The following is a 19,189-nucleotide window of genomic DNA, read 5'->3' on the forward strand; positions in this document are numbered from 1 at the left end:
TACAAGAGTCGCCAGGTTTTGGCGCCGTTTACAAAGTCTACAAACACACACATCTTTGGGACGTCGGAGGAAACCGGCACACCGGGAGGAAAGCCAGGCGGTCACAGGGAGAACATTCAATCTCCACACACACACCCAAGGTCGGGATCAAACCCGGGACCTTAGCGCTGTGAGGCGGTGGCTCTGCCCGCTGTGCCACTGTGCTGAGCTGATGATGGATGGGTTTGACTTGCATTTCAATCCTGTGCGACCTTCCCCTCAATTAGATCAGTGCCGTAGATTTGATCCCATGTGCTCATCGAATCCTGTGTCATCACCGTTTCTGAATGTGTGCTGATCAAGTTAGTCAATTAGAGCAGCTTCTAAACTCGATTGGAGACACCCAGGCCCCCTGCTGAACATCTGGCCCAGATGTAACTGAGAACCGACACAAGCACATGTACCAGATGTAACGTCACCTATTATTTTATTTATTTATTTATTTATTTTAAAAATAGGTGCAGGAGGAGGCCATTCAGCCCTTCGAGCCAGCACCGCCATTCAATGTGATCATGACTGATCATCCGCAATCAATAACTCGTGCCTGCCTTCTCCCCGTATCCCTTGATTCCACTAGCCCCTAAAAAAATCCTTTAAAAATTCCAGAAGATTAGTCAAACATGATTTCCTTTTCATAAATCCATGCTGACTTGGACATCCTTTTACTGCTATGCAAATGCACCATTATTATCTCTTTAATAATTGTCTCCAGCGTCTTCCCCGTTTTCTCTCTCGCTCCTTTCTTGAAAAGTGGGATAACATTAGCTATCCTCCAGTCCACAGGAACTGATCCTCAATCTATAGAACATTGGAAAATGATCACCAATGTGTCCACTATTTCTAGAGTCACCTCCCTGAGTACCCTGGGATGCAGACCATCAGGCCCTGGGGATTTATCAACCTTCAGTCCCACCAATACTATTTCTCGCCTAATGCAAATTTCTTTCAGTTCCTTTACCCCCATCTCTTTTCTCCAGAGATGCTGCCTGACCCGCTGAGTTACTATTTTGTTTCTATCTTCGGTGTAAACCAGCATCTGTAGTGCCTTCCAATTGTTATTCAATTGAATTCAATTCAATTCCTCCACAGAGTTGCTGCCTTACAGCACCAGAGACCCAGTAACCCTGACCTAGGTGCTACCTGCACGGCGTTTGTATGTTTTCCCTGTGACCGTGTGGGTTTTCTCTGGGTTCTCCGGTTTCCTCCCACACTCCAAAGTCGCACAGGTTTGTGTATTAATTGTCCTCTGTAAATTGGCCCTTGTGTGTAGGATAGTGTTAGTGTATGGGGTGATCGCTGGTTGTCATGGACCCAGTGTGTCGAAGGGCCACTTTCCGCGACAGCATCTCTAAAGTCTAAAGTAAAGTCTAAATGGGACGAGCTTAAATGGGGCATCTTGGTTGGCACGGACGAGTTGGGCCGAAGGGCCTATTTATATGCTGTATGTCTACATGACTCTGTGACGCCCTGGAAAAACCCACATCGTCACAGGGAGAAGGAAACGGTAGCACGGCACGGCGCGGCACGGTAGTGCAGCGGTAGAGTTGCTGCTTTACAGCGAATGCAGCGCCGGAGACTCAGGTTCGATCCTGACTACGGGTGCTGCACTGTAAGGAGTTTGTACGTTCTCCCCGTGACCTGCGTGGGTTTTCTCCGAGATCTTCGGTTTCCTCCCACACTCCAAAGACGTACAGGTATGTAGGTTAATTGGCTGGGCAAATGTAAAAATTGTCCCTAGTGGGTGTAGGATAGTGTTAATGTACGGGGATCGCTGGGTGGCACGGACTTGGTGGGCCGAAAAGGCCTGTTTCCGGCTGTATATATATGATATGATATGATATGAAACAAAGAACTACAGACGCTGGCTTTTAATCAGTGTGAAAAAGGACCCGACCCGAAACGTCACCTACCCATAATCTCCAGAGATGCTGCCTGACCTGCTGAGTTAATCCAGCACTTTGTGTGCCAGAAGAGGTAGTTAAGGCAACATTTGGATGTGGGAGGAAACCGGAGCACCCGGAGGAAACCCTCACGGTCAACGGGAGAACGTGCAGTATAACAATATCTACAGGCACTTGGACAGGTGCATGGATAGGAAAGGTCGAGAGGGATATAGGCCAAATGGGACTTGCTTAGATGGTGCATCTTGGTCGGCATGGACGGGTTGGGCTGAAGGACCTGTTTCCATGCAGCCTGACACTATGACTGATGAAGCAAATAGAGTAGCATACCGCACTTAAATACAATTGTCATTCAGCCCTGCCGATTCCTACAAAGCTGCACAAAATGACTCAAGCAGAGGAAATAAAACGTTATCTTTCAGCATCAATTGTGCTGATTGTTAAACCATTACAGGCCATATTCAGGAAATATTATTTGTGCTTATGATCTGCCGCTATTTATAACGCTTGCATAGGAAACAATTGGACTGCAATGTCTTGGTTTGCGATTCTTCGGCTTGGTGGATTGGCTGCAGAGCAGATTTCTGCCACTCTTATCCCACCCACTTCACCACACGACAAACCACAGGCACCAGACACCAGGAACAATCTACCAAATGTTCCCAATGTTGGAACCATTTGAAGAAGGTCTAATGCATGCTTCCTTCAATAAAGGCGATTTTGAAGGGCAGGCAGTGATTTATTTTTGGGGAGAGGGTGGGAGGGATAGCAGGGGTGCAGGCAGCAGGGGGAAGAGACGGCTAACATTGTAACTATTTCCTGCTGGTTATTAACTTCCGGTTTCTGCAGTTCATATCACAGTCGGCTAAAGTTCGGCTTGTGAGACAGCGAAGGGGAAGTTGGGGTTCCTTTCCATTTTATAACCTTTCCAGTGGTCTGGGAGAGTTGGAGGTCAGGCCGGGGCCTAACTACAGATGGACTTTACTTCTCATATACTCCCTGCAGGGCCAGGATGTTCCCTCTCCCCTGCCCTTCTGCAGGGCAGCGCACCATGGCGCAGCAGGTAGAGTGGTTGCCTCACAGCGCCAGAGGCCTGGGTTCGATCCCGACCTCAGGTGCTGTCTGTCTGTGTGTGGAGATTGCTCATTCGCCCTGTGACTGAGTGAGTTTCCTCCGGGTGCTCCAGTTTCCTCCCACATCCCAAAGACACACGGGTTGGTGGGTTAACAGGCCACTGTGAGTTTTCATCATTGTTGTGCGTGAGGGATAGGATGTTGGGGGGGGGGACGGTTGAGAATCTGGCACATGTACAAACAGGAAATTAACATGTGTGGAAATTGGTCGGCATGGAATCAGTGAGCCGTAGGAGCTGTTTGTGCTGCATCGATGACTATTTCTTAATTGAGCACCTGGAGAAAACCCACTCAGTCACAGAACAGCCAAACTCCATACAGACAGCTCCCGTAATCAGGATTGAACCGGGGTCTCTGGCGCTGTGTGGCAGCAGCTCTACTGCTGCGCCACTGTGCTGCCCGTGAGTACAATCAAGCCATACTCAAGTACAAAAGGTAGTGCAAAGAGAAAAATGCCAGTGCAGAATATAGTATATAGTGCTACAGATAGATACAGATAAAAAGTGCAAGATCTTTAATGAGGTTAGTTGGAAGATCAGGACTACACTCTAACATGGAAGGATCATTCAGTAGTGTGCTAACAGTGGAGAAGCTGTTCCTGAATCCGGTGTTACGTGCTTTCAACCTTTTGTATCTTCTGCCCAACGGGAAAGAAGGAAATGACAGGGATGAAAATTGGGACAACAGATAAGGTGGTTGCACAGAGTCTTTTCCCCAGGGCAGGGGAATCACAAACCAGAGGACATAGGTTTGTGAAAGGCGAAAAATTTAATTGGAACCTGAGGGGTAACTTTTTTACAGTTGATGTGTATAAGGAACAAGCTGCCAGAGAAGGTAGTTGAGACAGATACTATAACAACATTTAAAAGACATTTGGTCTGGCACATGGATAGAAACAGTTTAGAGGGATATGGGCCAAACGCAAGTAAATGTGACTAGCGCAGATGGAACATCTTGGTCGGCATGGATGAGTTGGGCTGAAGGGCCCGTTTCTGTGCTGTATAACTCTATGATTCTATGTACTTGGTGTCCTAGGACTGTAGAAAGCATTGCGCAAACTCTGATTGTTTTGGAACTCAGTGCAAATATTGTGTGGTGCAATTCTCTCACCAGTTCCTCTTTTAATGGAAATAAACTGCTCAAGCCTGCCTCAGCCCAATGAAAAGGAACCCAAATAAAGAAACAGCTTCCCTCCCACCTCCAATGAAAGCGGAATCAAGTGGGCAATCATGCTGAGAGTCCAAGGGTCACAGAGCTGTACAGCACGGAAAGAGACCCTTCGGCCCACCTACTCCATGCTGACCAAGTTGGCATACTGAGCTGGACTGAGTATGCATTTGGCCCTCAGTAGTTTAGCATTTGGCCCTTAGTAGTTTAGCTTAGTTTAGATTTGAAATACAGCTTGGAAACAAGGCCCTTCGGCACTCCGAGGCCACGTCGACCATTGATCGCCCGTTCACATTAGTTCTGTTATCCCACTTTCTCATCCATTCCCCACAAGCTACGGGGCAATTTACAGAAGGCCAATTAACCTACACACCTGCACATCTTTGGGATGTGGGAGAAAACCAGAACACCTGGAGAAAACCCACGCAGTCAGAGGGAACGTGCAAACTCCACACGCAGGTAGCACCCATAGTTGAACCTAGCGGCTCTACCCACTGCGCCACTGTGCCGAGCATAGAACTTTTGGTAAAGCTCTCACAGAAAAGAACCGCGATAAACAAATATTAGTTTCAAAGGCAGATTTTTTTTTACGTCTTTTTTATTAATTTTAGCAATGCTCATGAGGAATAATGCAGTTAACATACACATTTATACAGATAATTGTATGAACATGTTGTACATATTTAAACAATAACTTAATCTACCAACAAAAAAATAAAACAAGGAAGATAATGTAAATACTGCAAGAGACCAAATTCTGCTTATGAAGATAGATAAAAAATAATTTAAAAAAAGACTCACTGTCAACAACTATAATGCAGTGAGCGACCATATATTGCACTTTGTCCTCTAATATTTTTTTTGCATTTTTTTTCTTAAAAATATTTTTGTCAGTAACTCTCCCGTTTTTTTCTTTTCCACATGAAAATCCAGCTTAATTTCAAATCATTATTCACTGTACCATTATTGAAAAACATGTACATGTCGGGTTCCAAATCATTCGGCAAGGAAAGAAAATTAAAAATTGGTAAAAAATAAAATTGCGTCTTAAGTGACAATAATTGCCCCCCTCTCTCCCTGCCCTTCGATATCATATAGAACCTGTACAAAGTGCAGTGATATATGCCAAGTATGGGACTACCTTATAATCAAGAGTTTTAATATGGCTGTTCGGTCCGTTTCTTAATCACCAGATTTATGAAAATGAATAAAATATTGCTGCTACCTTTCGAAGATAAAAGATAACCCCTCCTCCATTTTGCTCTACAGTTCTGCCGAAGGTTTGACAATGGATTATTTTATCAAATGCTCCCTCTGTATTAAACACAATCCAACACAATGTGCTCTGATGTCGGGACAGACCCGCTCCTTTTCAGAGTAAAAAGTATTAACTAAAGAGTCATTGTTGGTACACAGTCAATGCAACAATATTGGGATCTCACACCACACCTGGTTAAGTTTTTGTAATTCGGCATTCAAAGGCAACAAATAAAAGATGGCCCTTGATTACAACCTTCGTGGGCTTATTTCCAACTCTCCCTCTAACTCTAAACTGACCACTTTCTCCCAACAATCCTTTCCCCACAAGGCGCCAACACATAACTAAATCTTCATCCGTCTCCCCAACACCTGAAAGTTTATGAAAGGTGTTTTTTCGTAAACCAGCATCTGTGGTTCCTTGTTTCTACCTCAAGACAAGCACAGCTATGGGAATGAACTCTGCTCTGTCCTGTGTTAAATTGAGCTCCTTTTATGCACAGAACGTGTTGGGTGGGGTGAGTGTGTGGTAAGGGGATTAGAGGAAGAAGGGGGTGGAGAAAGGGAGACATTTTGTAAAGCTGAATCTTGATTGAGATGTACGCATCTCTTGTTTGTCCCTGGGATACACATAACAAGATATAATTTACATGTCACATTGTTTTTACCATCGTAAAGAAATCAAACCCCATCTGGCCACTGTCAAACACTCCATTCAAAACAAGCCTTGAAATAACCCTTTCATCTGGGCATGCCCTCCTCCTGGTCTCTGGACCACCAATATCACTTATTTAAAAGATACAACACAGAATTGGGCCCTTCGGCCCACGCCGACCATCGATCACCATGTTCACACTAGTTCTATGTTATCCCACTTTCTCATCCACTGCCTACACACTCCCTGAGGGGGGGGGCAATTTACAGAGGGCCAATTAACCTACAAACCCGCATGTCTTCGGGATGTGGGAGGAAGCCGGAGCACCCGGAGGAAACCCACGCAATCACAGGGAGAATGTGCAAACTCCACACACAGACAGCACCCGAGGTCAGGATCAAACCTAGGTTTCTGGCGATGTGTGGCAGCTGCTCTACCTGCTGCTCCTTCATATGCCCCATTTTGACTGTGCTATGCTCCTTTGAAATAGTTTGGTCAATTTATTCACATTTCTGGTGCTAGGGATAATTGTTGTTGTTGATTTAATGACACTTTCTTGCCACTAGTTATGGTGTTATGCTTAAAAAATATTACGACATTACAAAGCATAGTACTAGAGATGAAATCTCTACAGCACCCCCTGTTCTTGGGTAGTTGATCACTGGTGAAAATATTGATTTAAAGCTAGGATGTCCCTTTTAAACTGAGAGAAGGAACAATTTGCTGTTTAAATTAAAATGAGATCTGGAAAGAAAACTTTTGGAATATTTATCTACTTGCCCGTAAATATAATCAAATAAAAATGTACAACAGTTAATTATCTACATTAAAACCTCTTTTGCTCATGGATTTGTCTTCTTTCCAACAGTGAAAACTCTGTTATATCACAGGCTCTGTCTCCCTCCTCTCCTTCCCCGTGACCCACCCGCCCACCCCCCTCTGCACCCATTTCCTGTCTTTTCCTAAAGAATCTAATTCCTCCTGGGATTCTCCCCAATAGATGTCCCATCATCCACATCTCTTTCGATTCACAAGCCCCAGCCAAACGCACCAATAAACAGCAGCTGGCTATTGGGATGATGGGGAATGCTTCATTTGGACACAATCCCTTACCATGGCTCTCCCAGAGTCTTAGAACACCAGTCTTAGTCTAGCTAGTCTCTCTCACACTCTCCCTTTGCTAGGAAAAGACACCCATACTTCCTTAGAATATTGAGAAGATTCAGTATGTTGTTGAGTACTCGATCAAACTTCAACCGGTGAAGAGCACACTGACTGGTTGCATCACGGCCTGGTTCAGTAACTTGAACGCCCAGGAATGAAGGAGACTACAGAGAGTGGTGGACACTGCCCGGCCCATCACAGGGACTGACCTCCCCACCATTGAAGGGAACTACATGAGGCGCTGCCTCAAAAAGAAAGCCAGCATCATCAGAGACCCACACCACCCTGGCCACGCTCTCATCTCGCTGCTACCATCGGGAAGAAGGTACAGGAGCCTGAAAACTGTGATCTTCAGGTTCAAGAACAGCTTCTTCCCAGCAACCATCAGGCTCTTGAACACTACACAACACTGACCTCAGCAACTGTGATCTTCTGTGGACTGTGTCTTTGGTTGCACTACAGACTTGAGTTTTTTGCACTAATGTGGTTATTAATTTATTGATTTTTTAATTATATATTATGTGTGCATGGTATACAGGCTTATCATGCTGCTGCAAGTAAGAATTTCATTGTTCCTTTGTCAGTACATATGACAATTTAGTACACTTGACTCTTGAGGGGAAAAGGGAGATGGAGTTGGGTTATCCTTGTAACTAGCGTCCCTCAGTTCCCCAATCGCCTGTTAACCAAATACAAACCAGTTACTGAAGCCAACAATCATTCACCACCCTACCCTAACCATGCAAGAGACAACAATCTCTCTTCCCTTTAATCTTGCCCCCAGCCCCAATAACAAAAGCCCAGAGTCAGCACAAAAAACCTTCCCGTAAAATGAGATAAAAAATCTGCACAACATGAAATAATTAAAACAATTCAAATGAAAAGAAATACATACTTCAAAGGTAAGTGGCTTTGCGTAATCTTTTTTTTTTGGAGTGTTTTTTTTAAATGAAAGTAAGAAAAGAAATCCAGCATCAGCTATCAGGTTTTTGCAATCCATTTATCCCAAATTCTCTGATTTACAATATTCACATCAACAGCAAGAACAAAAGTCATTTAACGAGATCCTGGTGCCGCTCCTCCCCTTGTCCTCCAGTCCAAACCAAGCAACCAGCGAGCCCTGGGTGCTTTCACGTGGCAGGGGATAAAATGCTGTCGGGGTCAACGCAGGTCTTGCCTCCCATGAGGTCCACAGGGGAGCCACGCGCAACCCTGCGACCCCCACGCTTTGGGTAAAAGGTCGTGGCCAACAAAATAATAACTACTTCTTCTCATCCTTTGCTTCTCTCCCATCCTCTTCTCCTGGTTGCCCGAGGGGCATGTGGCTGCTTCTAGCCCATGGCAGTCACCATGCTGGAGGGGTGAGGGTGCCCGAATGAGAGGCTGGACGAGGGGTGGATGGGGGTGGGGGTGGGCAACATGTGGCCTGGGTGGCTGAAGGATGGCAGGTGGTGCCCCATGTGCTGCATGTGACCCGCCAAGCTGAAGGAGGATGCCTTGTCTTGCATGCACTTGGACAATTCTTCAAAACCATCCGATATCCTCTTGCTCTTTTTCGACTTGCTCGACATTTTCCGGTTACGTGTCTGAATCCCCTCCTTCTTCATGGTCAGGGGCCGGTTGACCTAAAGTCCACAAGCAAAGCAAGAAGAAAAAAAACATTGTTTAGTTTAAGGTGGACAAAAAGTGCTGGAGTAATTCAGAGGGTCAGGCAGCATCTCTGGAGATAGTGGCAATAGTGCTGGAATCGGCACAGTGGTGCAGCAGTGGAGTTGTTGCCTCACAGCGCCGGAGACGCAGGTTCGATCCTGACTATGGATGCTGTCTGTACAGAGTTTGTATGTTCTCCCCGTGACCTGCGTGGGTTTTCTCTGGGAGCTTCGGTTTCCTCCCACACTCCAAAGATGTACAGGCTTGTAGACTAAATGGCTTGGTACACTTGTAAATTGTCCCTTGTGTGTGTAGGATACTGTTAGTGTGCTTTGTTGGCTAGATTTAGTTTAGTTTAGTTTAGAGATGCAGTGTGGAAACAGGCCCTTCGGCCCACCGAGTCCATGCCAAACAACAATCATCCCATACACTAGTTCTATCCTACACACTAGGGAAAATTTACCGAAGCCAATTAACCTACAAACCCAGGTGTCTTTGGAGTGTGGGAGGAAACTGGAGCACCCGGGAGAAACCCACACGATTACAGGGAGAACGTACAGATTCTGTACAGACAGCACCCGTGGTCAGGATCAAACCAGGGTCTCTGGCGCTTTAAGGCAGCAACTCTACCACTGTGCTGCCAGACGGAAGGTATGATCTCAAAGGAAACAATGTGAAGAACTGTGGAACTGGTAAAATGACTCAAGAGGAGGAAAGGAGCAAGGAGCGAGGAGGAGGGAAGGGGAGTATAAGATGAAGTTATTTAAAATTAAAGAATTCAACATTCATACTGCTGGGTTGTAAGCTACCCAAGCGGAATATGAGGTACTGTTCCTCCAGTTTGCATGTGCCCTCACTCTGGCAATGGAGGAGGCCCAGGACAGAAAGATCAGTGTGGGAATGGGATGGGAAAGTTGAAATGGTTGGCGACCGGGCGATCCTATATGCCATGGCGGGTGGACCGAGTGTAAGTGTTCAGCCAAACGATCACCAAGTCAACGTTTGGTCTCGCCAAACCATTGTTGTTTCATTTATTAATTATTGTCACATGTACCGAGATAGAATGAAAAGCTTTTAGTTATCGTGCTATCCAGTCAAAGTAAAGTCTATACATGATTACAATCATGCCTTCCATAGTTCACAGATAACGGGTACAATGGATTTATTAGCTGTAGCAAAGTAAGAGGCAATATTGATGGGGTGGTCTTATTTACTGCCACATTCTAAAGGCGTGCGGGCTTGTAGGTTAATGGGCTTCAGCAAAAATTGTAAATCGTCCTTAGTGTGTAAGATAGTGCTAGTGTACAGCTGGTTGGAGCGGACTCGGTGGGCCGAAAGGTTCCTTTCCACGCTGTATCACTGAAAAAAGAGGTCCTTCAGCTCATTCATGGAACAGTACAAGCACAAAGTGTTGGACTAACTCAATGGGTCAAGCAGCATCTCTGGGGAATCTGGAAAGGTGACATTTCAGGTTGGGGCCCTTCTTCAGACTGACTGTGTGGGGGTGGAGGGGAGAGAGTTGGATGAGAGGAGGGGTAAGACAAAACCTGGTGGGTAAAAAGGTTGAAGAGCAGGAGAGCAACAGTATCACAGAGGGGGACCAGTGAGAGAGAGGGTCTCACAGAACTGTCAGAGGAAGAAAACTTCTTCAACGTAGGCACACCTTGAGGAGATTTCACAGTGGATCAGTCAAAATGTAGAAACAAGGAATTGCACTATCTCCCTACTTCTTTACTACTGTATCTACCTGTGTTGCCACTCTAAGGTAGCAAAGGACTTGCACCCAAGGTCATTCTGTACATCGACACTCTTAACATCCCTCTGTTTAAATGTCCTACAAGTGTTTGACCTCCCAACTTGCATTATCTTACATTTGCCTGAATATCGGTATTGATTTATTATTGTAATGTGTAACGAGATACAGTGACAAACTCTGTTTTGCATGTTATCCAGGCAAATTATACTATACATGAGGACAACAGGTAGTGCAAAAGAGAAAATAAACAAAGTGAAGAATATAACGTTACAGCTACAGAGAAACGGATCCATCCTACCAACAACTAGAGACCAGTCCTGAGCTACTATCTACCTCAGTGTCTTTGATTGGACTTTACTGGATTTTCTCTTGCACAAAACAGTATTCATGTTATGTGTAAGAAGGAACTGCAGATGCTGGTTTAAACCGAAGATAGAGACAAAACGCTGGAGTAACTCAGCGGGACAGTCAGCATCTCTGGAGGGAAGGAATGGGTGACATTTTGGGTTGTGACCCTTTTTCAGACTAGTTAGGGATAAGGGAAACAAGAGATATAGACGGTGATGTGGAGAGATAAAGAACAATGAATGAAAGATACCCAAAAAAGTGACAAAGATAAAGGAAACAGGCTGTTTGTAGGATGAAAATGAGAAGCTGGTGCGACTTGAGTGGGGGAGGGATAGAGAGAGAGGGAATGCCGGGGCTACCTGAAATGAGATAAATCAATATTCATACCACTGGTATTCACGTTATTCCCTTTATCATGTATCTGTACACTGTGGATAGCTCGATTGTAATCACATATTGTCTTTCCGCTGACTGATTAGCATGCAACAAAAAACTCACCAACTTCTACAGATGCACCTTAGAAAGCATTTTATCAGGCTGCAGCTCAGTATGGTTCGGGAACAGCTCCATCCAAGACCGTAAGAAATTGCAGAGAGTTGTGCACGCAGCCCAGACCCTCGTGCAAACAACCTCCCTTTCATTGGTTCCAGCTACACTTCACATAAGGCCACCAGCACTATCAAGGACCAGTCTCACCCCACACACTCCTTCATCTCCCCTCTCCCATCAGGCAAGAAGCACAGAAGTGTAAAAACGCACACCTCCAGATTCAGGGGCAGTTCCTTCCCAGCTGTTATCAGGCAACAGAAATCCTATCAACAACTAGAGAGCGGTCCTGTGCTACCATCTACAGCATTGGACAGCCTTTATCTTTGATCAGACTTTACGGGACTTTACCTTGCACTAAACGTTTTTCCCTGTACACTATGGACGGCTTGATTGAGACTCACGTAGAGTCTTTCCTTTGAATGGATAACATGCAACAAAAGAGTTTTTCACTGTTCCTTAGTACACGTAATAAACTAAACTAATCTAAACTAAAAATGTCTCTGTATACCTTTTGCCTCCGCAGATGCTGCCTGCCCACTGAGTTATGCCAGCGTTGTTGTTGATCAAAGTTCCAACATCCGCGTCTCTTTTGACCCCGCCACCACCTGAGGTTCCACTCCAGTTGCCCACCATAGTGACCTGGAGATGCACCATCCCAGAACCTTGGACTTTGGGACTTTCTCTCTGCAGCTATAACGCTGTAACAGCTGCACACTGGTATTTTTCTCTTTGCACTACTTGTTGTACTTATGGCTTGATTGTACTTGAATGATTGGGGCGACACAGTGGCACAGCGGTACAGTTGCTGCCTTACAGCGCCAGAGACCTGGGTTCAATCCTGACCTCAGGTGCTGCCTGTACAGAGATTGTACGTTCTCCCCCTAACCTGCGTGGGTTTTCTTCGGGTGCTCTGGTTTCCTCCCACATTCCAAAGATTTACAAAGGTTTGTAGGTTAATTGGCTTTGGTAAAAATCGTAAATTGTCCCTAATGTGTATAGAATAGAGTCCATTTGCAGGGAAATCTGGTGGGAGAAGACTCAGTGGTCCGAAGGGCCTATTTGCACACTGTATCTCAACTAAACCTGGGAGTGTGTGGAGACACCTTCACCACACACACTGCAATGGCTCTTCCCATCTCTCCAAATGTAATCAGAGATGGGGATTAAATGCTGCTCTTCCAATGGATCATACATTCGAGGACACAGAGGAAGAAAGGGAGTCACAAACCTAAGGAAACGATGACAAAATGGATATTGAATGATGAGAGGAAGGATTTGATGAGGCATACAAAATTTATGAGACACATAGATAGGATAGACATTAAGAAATGTTTACCCACAGCAGAGGTGTCTAATGCTGGGGGTCATAGGTGTAGGGTAAAGAATAAGAGGCACAGACGACTTTTTTGTTCCGTTGGGTGGTATTTAGAATGGGGAGCACATTGCCAGAGGGGGTGGGGGAGGCATGTAGTCATGGGGCATTTAAGAGATATCCAATGGTCAAATCACCATGAAATGGAAGTTGTTGACAAACCACTGGAAGTTTGGTATTGGTTTATTATTGTCAGATACAGTGAAAAATATTGTTTGTGTGCTGTCCAGTCAAAACATCCCATACATGACTTTAGACTACTTTAGATATACAGCGTGGAAACAGGCCCTTTAGCTCAGCGAGTCCATGCCAACCAGTGATTACCTCGTACACTTGTACTACCTTAAACAACTAGGGATAATTTACAATTTACAGAAGCCAATAATCTACAAACCTGTAAGTCTTTGGAGTGTGGGAGGAAACCAGAGCACCTGGAGGAAACCAACACGATCACAAGGAGAATGTGCAAACTCAACATAGACAGCACCCAAGGTTAGGATGGAACCCAGGTCTGGTGCTGTAAGGCAGCAACTGTACCACTGCACACCCCAATCAAGCAAGTACAATCAAGCCATAAGTATAACATGTAGTGCAAAGAGAAAAATACCAGAGTGCAGAATGTAGTGTTATAGTTAGAGGAAAAAGTCCAAGGTTCACAAAGAGGTAGGTTATAAGATCAGGACAATGCCCTCACTTGAGAGGACCATTCAATAGTCTAAATACGGAAGGGAAGAAGCTGTTCCTAAATCAGATTATACGGACTTCTAAGTTTCCGTAACGTCTGCTCGACAGGTGAGGAGAGAAGAGGGATTGGCCGGGCTGTGAGTGGTCCTTGATGATCTTGGCTGCTATTCCAAGGCAGCGTGAAGTATAGATGGAGTCGATGGTGGGGAGGTGGAGGGAAAATAAAGTGGGGTGGAGGGGGGGGGAGGGAATGGATTTAGTATAATTTTTTGGCATTGCTATGATGGGCCAAAGGGCCTGTTTCTGTACTGTTTAGTGTTTAGTTTAGAGTTCAGAGACAGCATGGGAACAGCCCCTTCGGCCCATCTAGTCCACGCCGATCATCGATCGCTCGTTCACACTAGTATTGTGTTATCCCGTTTGTTATCCCACAGCTACCCCCTACACACTAGGGGCAATTTACAGAGGCCAGTTAACCTACAAACCCACACATCTTTGGGATGTCGGTGGAAACTGGAGTACCCGCGCGGGGGAAACCCACACGGTCACAAGAAATACACGCACGTTTCACACACAGACAGCAGCCGAGGTCAGGATCTGGCGCCGTGAGGCATCAGCTCTACCAGCTCCACCACTGTGTTGCGATGGCTTTGGAGAAATGAGTGTAAATGAGGAGAGAAAATTGTCAGCACCCAAGTTTAGAACTGAAAGGAAGTGATTGTTCAGCGTGGTCTTTGAACCTGTAGTTATCCACTGCCAGTACTTCACCAAGTCGGCATTTTTCATGTAAACCAGAGATGAGGTAAAACACTCTGAAAGAAGTCAAATCAACCTGATATTTGTAGTAATGAAGAGAAAAATCAGCCTTTTAAACTCAGACCTAGATACTTAAATTGATTTCCACAATATATATGGTTACATTCAATTTTTTTTAATTGATAATTCCAGAGAGTGGTTGTCAGAAAACAGTTGCCTTTTTGTATTGGTGTACACAATTATATTTTATAGTGTACTGCTTTTGATTAATTTAGACTTTGTTTTTGTTGCGACACAAGGGACTGCAGATGTTAGAATCTTGTTATACACAAAGTGCTGGAGGAACTCAGCGGGTCAGGCAGCATCTGTGGGGGAAATGGACAGGCGACCATTCGAGTCTGGACCCTAAATCAGTCTGAATCAGTCCAAAACCAAGTGTGAAGAAGGGTCTCGACCCGAAACGTCACCCATTCCCTCTCTCCTAGATGCTGCCTGACCTGCTGAGTTACTCCAGCATTTTGTGATACCTTCGATTTGTACCAGCATCTGCAGTTATTTTCCTCCAAAACCAAAACGTCACTTGACAAGTCCTCCACAGATGCTGCCTAACCCTCTGAGTTACTCCACCACTTTGTGTTTTGCTTCAGTCTTTGTTGATTTGGGAGCATTTCCACCCAGTTTAATATGAAGGGTGTCCTCCACATCCCTGTGTGCATGAGATTTGAAGTAAACCACTCCATGATGAACAAATAAATATATTAGATTTGACCATGAAAGATCAGAATCAGTCAAAGCTTGCAGATGAGAAGGTACAGCTTTAAGGTCAGAGGGACAAAGTTTAAAGGAGACGTGCAGGACATGTTGTTTTTACACATGTGGTGGGTGCTTGGAACATGCTCCTGGGATTGGTGGGGGTGGCAGATACATGAGTGGCGTTTAAGAAGTTTTTAGATTGGCACACGAATATGCAGGGAATGAAAGGATATAGATCACGTGCAGGCGGAGTAGATTAGCTGTCACCATGTTAGGGCCGAAGGGCCTGTTCCTCTGCTGCACTGTTCAATGTAGACACAAGGAACTGCAGATGTTGGTTTACAAAAAAAGACACAATATGCTAGAGTAACTCAGCGGGTCAGGCAGCATCTCTGGAGAACATGGATAGGTGACATTTCCAGTACTGTTCTATGTTCTATGTAAAGGTACATAATCTTGAAAGCGTACACCAGCAGACTCAAGAACAGCTTCTTCCCCGCTGTTATCAGGCTTCTGAACGGTCCTTCCATAAGCTAGGGTACTGTCCGATTCACCTCTACCCCATTGTGAACATTGGACTTTGTCTCTGGAACTAGTGCGCTACAATGCTGAGAACTATATTCTGCACTCTGTATCTTCCCTTTTGCTCTACCTATTATACTTGAGTTTATCTTTATTGTATGTATGTATAGTATTGTCTGATCTGGTTGGATAGCATGCAAAACAAAGCTTTTCACAAAGTGCTGGAGTAACTCAACGGGTCAGGCAGCATCTCGGGGGAACATGGATGGGTGATGTTTGGGGTTGGGACAATTCTTCAATCAAAGTGAAATGGGTGCAAAAATAAAATGTTTCAGAACTTAAAACAAGTCCCTACCTCACCTATTCATGTTCTCCTGACCTCTGGCAAGTTGTGACTTATGTTGTAAGCCAGCGTCTGTAATTCCTTGTTTCTAAAAACTTCTCACTGTATCTGGGCACATGTGACAATAATAATAAACCTAAAACTAATAATTTATGACGAGCAGCACGTTTGAACAAACGACCTCATGAATGTGGCTTTTTAAAACAGTTTGCAAAGTGGGAGAGGTGGCCAAATCCAACATATGCCGGAGAAAGAAATTCCAAAGAATATTTATCCAGACTAAATTGCCCTCTCCACATCAAAACCAAGCATAATGCAAGGGAGCCAAGATTGAGCGTTTGGCCCTGGGTGTAAAGCTGTAAACTGTTCCTCGTTTTTTTTCCACAGTCCCTGAAATAAATGGCGTGGCGCCTTTGGTAGGAAGGGTCACTTACATTGTGTAGTTTGAAGTAGAGGCCACAGGCGTTACACACCGGGTCCCCGTTGGCATTTCTCCGCCATAAAGTCGTGGTTGTGGTCTGACAGTTAGCACATGATGTTCCCGCTCTCCGGGCTGCTGACTAGATAGAATAAAACGGTGGAGATTTAGTTGGAACCTGGCCACTATCCGAGGCAGAGGGGGGCGGATGCTTTACACAAAATATTTCACTCAGCCTTGACCCACCGACCTGCGTTCTGACCCCACTTCAATCCGAAGAATGCTCCTGAAATCGGGACTGGGACCTTTGCTGCGGGGAGTTAGTTGCTCTCCGCAGTGAAATCATTAGCGAACAACATAACCAACACTTTTCTGCCCTTGTCTCGGTGAAAAAACGGGGTAATAAATTGTTCCCAATTCTCTGGGGGGGGGGGGGGGTTGCAAAGAGCGGCGAACGAGAGCGGTCGGTGCGTGCAACTTTGTCGGCAATAAATTGCAAAAACAAATTCTCAAGGTGACTGTTTACCCGGGACCAAGGTGTGTCGGCCCCGGGAGCCGGGCGCTTTAAAGGGGGGCAAAAAAATGCGGTGAAAATCCAAACCGCGTATCTCGCAGGTTTAACACGCGTCTTTTAAAAGGGCAGGGAAAAAGAGTAATAGATTTTATTTTTAGATGCGATCCCTCCACGGAAATGCAACCCCGTGATGGTTTGGTAGTTAGCATTAACTACAGCTGTTTTCAGAAGATGTTGGACTTTGTCTTCCCCCACCCCCCCCCTTATTTCGACATTTTGTGCAACCTTCTATATTACAGGCACTTTTATTTATGTGATTCCGCAAATATATTCCATTCAGAGAGTCCCATTTCTCTCTCTCGCTGTTTAGGACAGGATTTTTGGACAAAACTGCTCTCTATAGAAACGAGCGTCTCTCGTCCTCGCTGTCCGGGGGCATGCAAGAGCGCAGTTCCTTATCTGTAACGAACAGATATCCGGCTAGGAACCTGCTGTCGGTATTTATAAAGGCTATTTAAAACCACCCAAACGAAAGTGCAGAATATCGCCAAGTACCACAAAAGAAAACTGTTTTTCTTTTCTTTTAACAAAAATATATCCACACACATTGAGATCGCTGGATAAATGCAGACACTGCCTTACTGTGCGTTTAACGCTGAAAGAAAACAAACAGCTAACAACAACATTATTAAATTGAATCCGTTTTTTGTTTCACCTTCCTGGATTAAATGTCTGCCGCTCATTAACAAACGCCGACAAAAATACTAGAGATTGCTCTCTTATTTCTATTATTCCCGTGGGACTTAGCATTTACCCTCTGCTTAATTAATTAGCACCGAATTCTATTTTAAAAAGTATAAAACGAGTCGCTGCTTTCGAGCCAGCGACATCGAGGGGGGATTGTTTAAAAAATGTTTTTTTAATGGATCGTTGGCTGTCGGTACAAAGACCAAAGCTCTTTACATCGGTAGATATAAATGCTAAGTAACATTTGCATAGGAAGAAAGACATAAAAATGCTGGATTTTTAATATATGTAAAATATATCATTCTCTATTTTTGCACACTGCGATCACAGTGGGACAAATTTCAGGTTGAAATGTATAAAAAGCGTTAGCGGTCTGTTTTTGTAATCATGTTAACTCCAGTGTGCATTATAATTCTATCTACAAAATGCCACCACAGTGCACACGTTCAAATTCAAATACACAGTCACACGTACACGGTCATACCCATGCATTGACGCACACAAACATATATGAATACATAGCTGGTAGGTATACAAAGCACATACTTACAAGGGTTGAAACTCAAATATGCAGACATGTGCATATTAATTATATACTCGTGTCACAATGCACACACGTGTGTATCTCTGCGGGTGTATTTGAATTTGAACGTGTACTATGGCGCTTTTGCAACCATACTCAAAACCAGTATCAGAGACACGTTACCAAAACAGGGCTGCTAATTGTCTTTTACACATTTACACCTGGATGTACATAACACACACGATATGGTCACAACATCTCTGCACTGGCACCTCACATTTCATCCACTCTCTCTGTCTGTCTCTCCCTCTCCCTCTCACACACACACGCACACATGGTCACAAATGGATGGGTGCAATACACAAATAATCACATCTCTTGCACCTCACCCCCCCCCCCCCCCCCCCCCCCGTCTCGCACACACTATCTCCCTCTTTCCCACACTCACACACACACACACACTCACACACACGCCCCATTATCTCAAATCCCACAAATGCATCATTTCACTGGGCCCGATAGAAATCGCCAGCCCTCGGGTCGCGACCATCGGTGAGACCTACCAATCTTCTCTTGGGTTTAATGAGGGGTCTGTTCTGGCCGTTCATCTTATGGTAGAGACCACAGGCGTTGCACAGGTAATGTCCCGTCCCATCTCTCCTCCAGAGCGGAGTGGAGGTGGCGCCACAATTAACGCACTCTCGGCCCTCTGAAACCGGACAGAGATGGAGAATAAGCTACGAAATGGACATTGTGACTGCACGTAAAATATCGGAGCAATTACAAAGCGTGAGACAGCGGGAACCAGTGCGTTAGTTTGCTGATTTATTTGGTGGGAGGGGGTGAATTATGCTGCCTATAACCAACATAATAATGAACAACAAACTTCAGATTCCTGTTAAAACGACCCTCTACAAACGGGAACCAATTCCCTCACT

General features: G+C 45.0%; 1 protein-coding gene across 6 annotated transcripts in view; it reads right to left on the bottom strand.

Moving 5' to 3' along the window:
- Positions 1-4,866: 4,866 nt before the first annotated feature.
- The window catches only part of gata2b (GATA binding protein 2b), a 31,696-nt gene continuing 17,373 nt past the window's right edge, over positions 4,867-19,189 (bottom strand). For all 6 annotated transcript variants that reach the window (XM_078414254.1, XM_078414250.1, XM_078414253.1 and 3 more), the window contains 3 exons: positions 18,815-18,960; positions 16,484-16,609; positions 4,867-8,941 (listed from right to left, as the gene is read on the bottom strand). In XM_078414254.1, the coding sequence (XP_078270380.1) occupies positions 8,648-8,941; positions 16,484-16,609; positions 18,815-18,960 (566 nt within the window). In that variant the 3' untranslated portion in view covers positions 4,867-8,647. The remainder of the gene's footprint in view (positions 8,942-16,483; positions 16,610-18,814; positions 18,961-19,189) is intronic.

Source organism: Rhinoraja longicauda, chromosome 17 (genome assembly GCF_053455715.1).
Source record: "Rhinoraja longicauda isolate Sanriku21f chromosome 17, sRhiLon1.1, whole genome shotgun sequence".
In the NCBI taxonomy this organism is placed as follows: domain Eukaryota; kingdom Metazoa; phylum Chordata; class Chondrichthyes; order Rajiformes; family Arhynchobatidae; genus Rhinoraja; species Rhinoraja longicauda.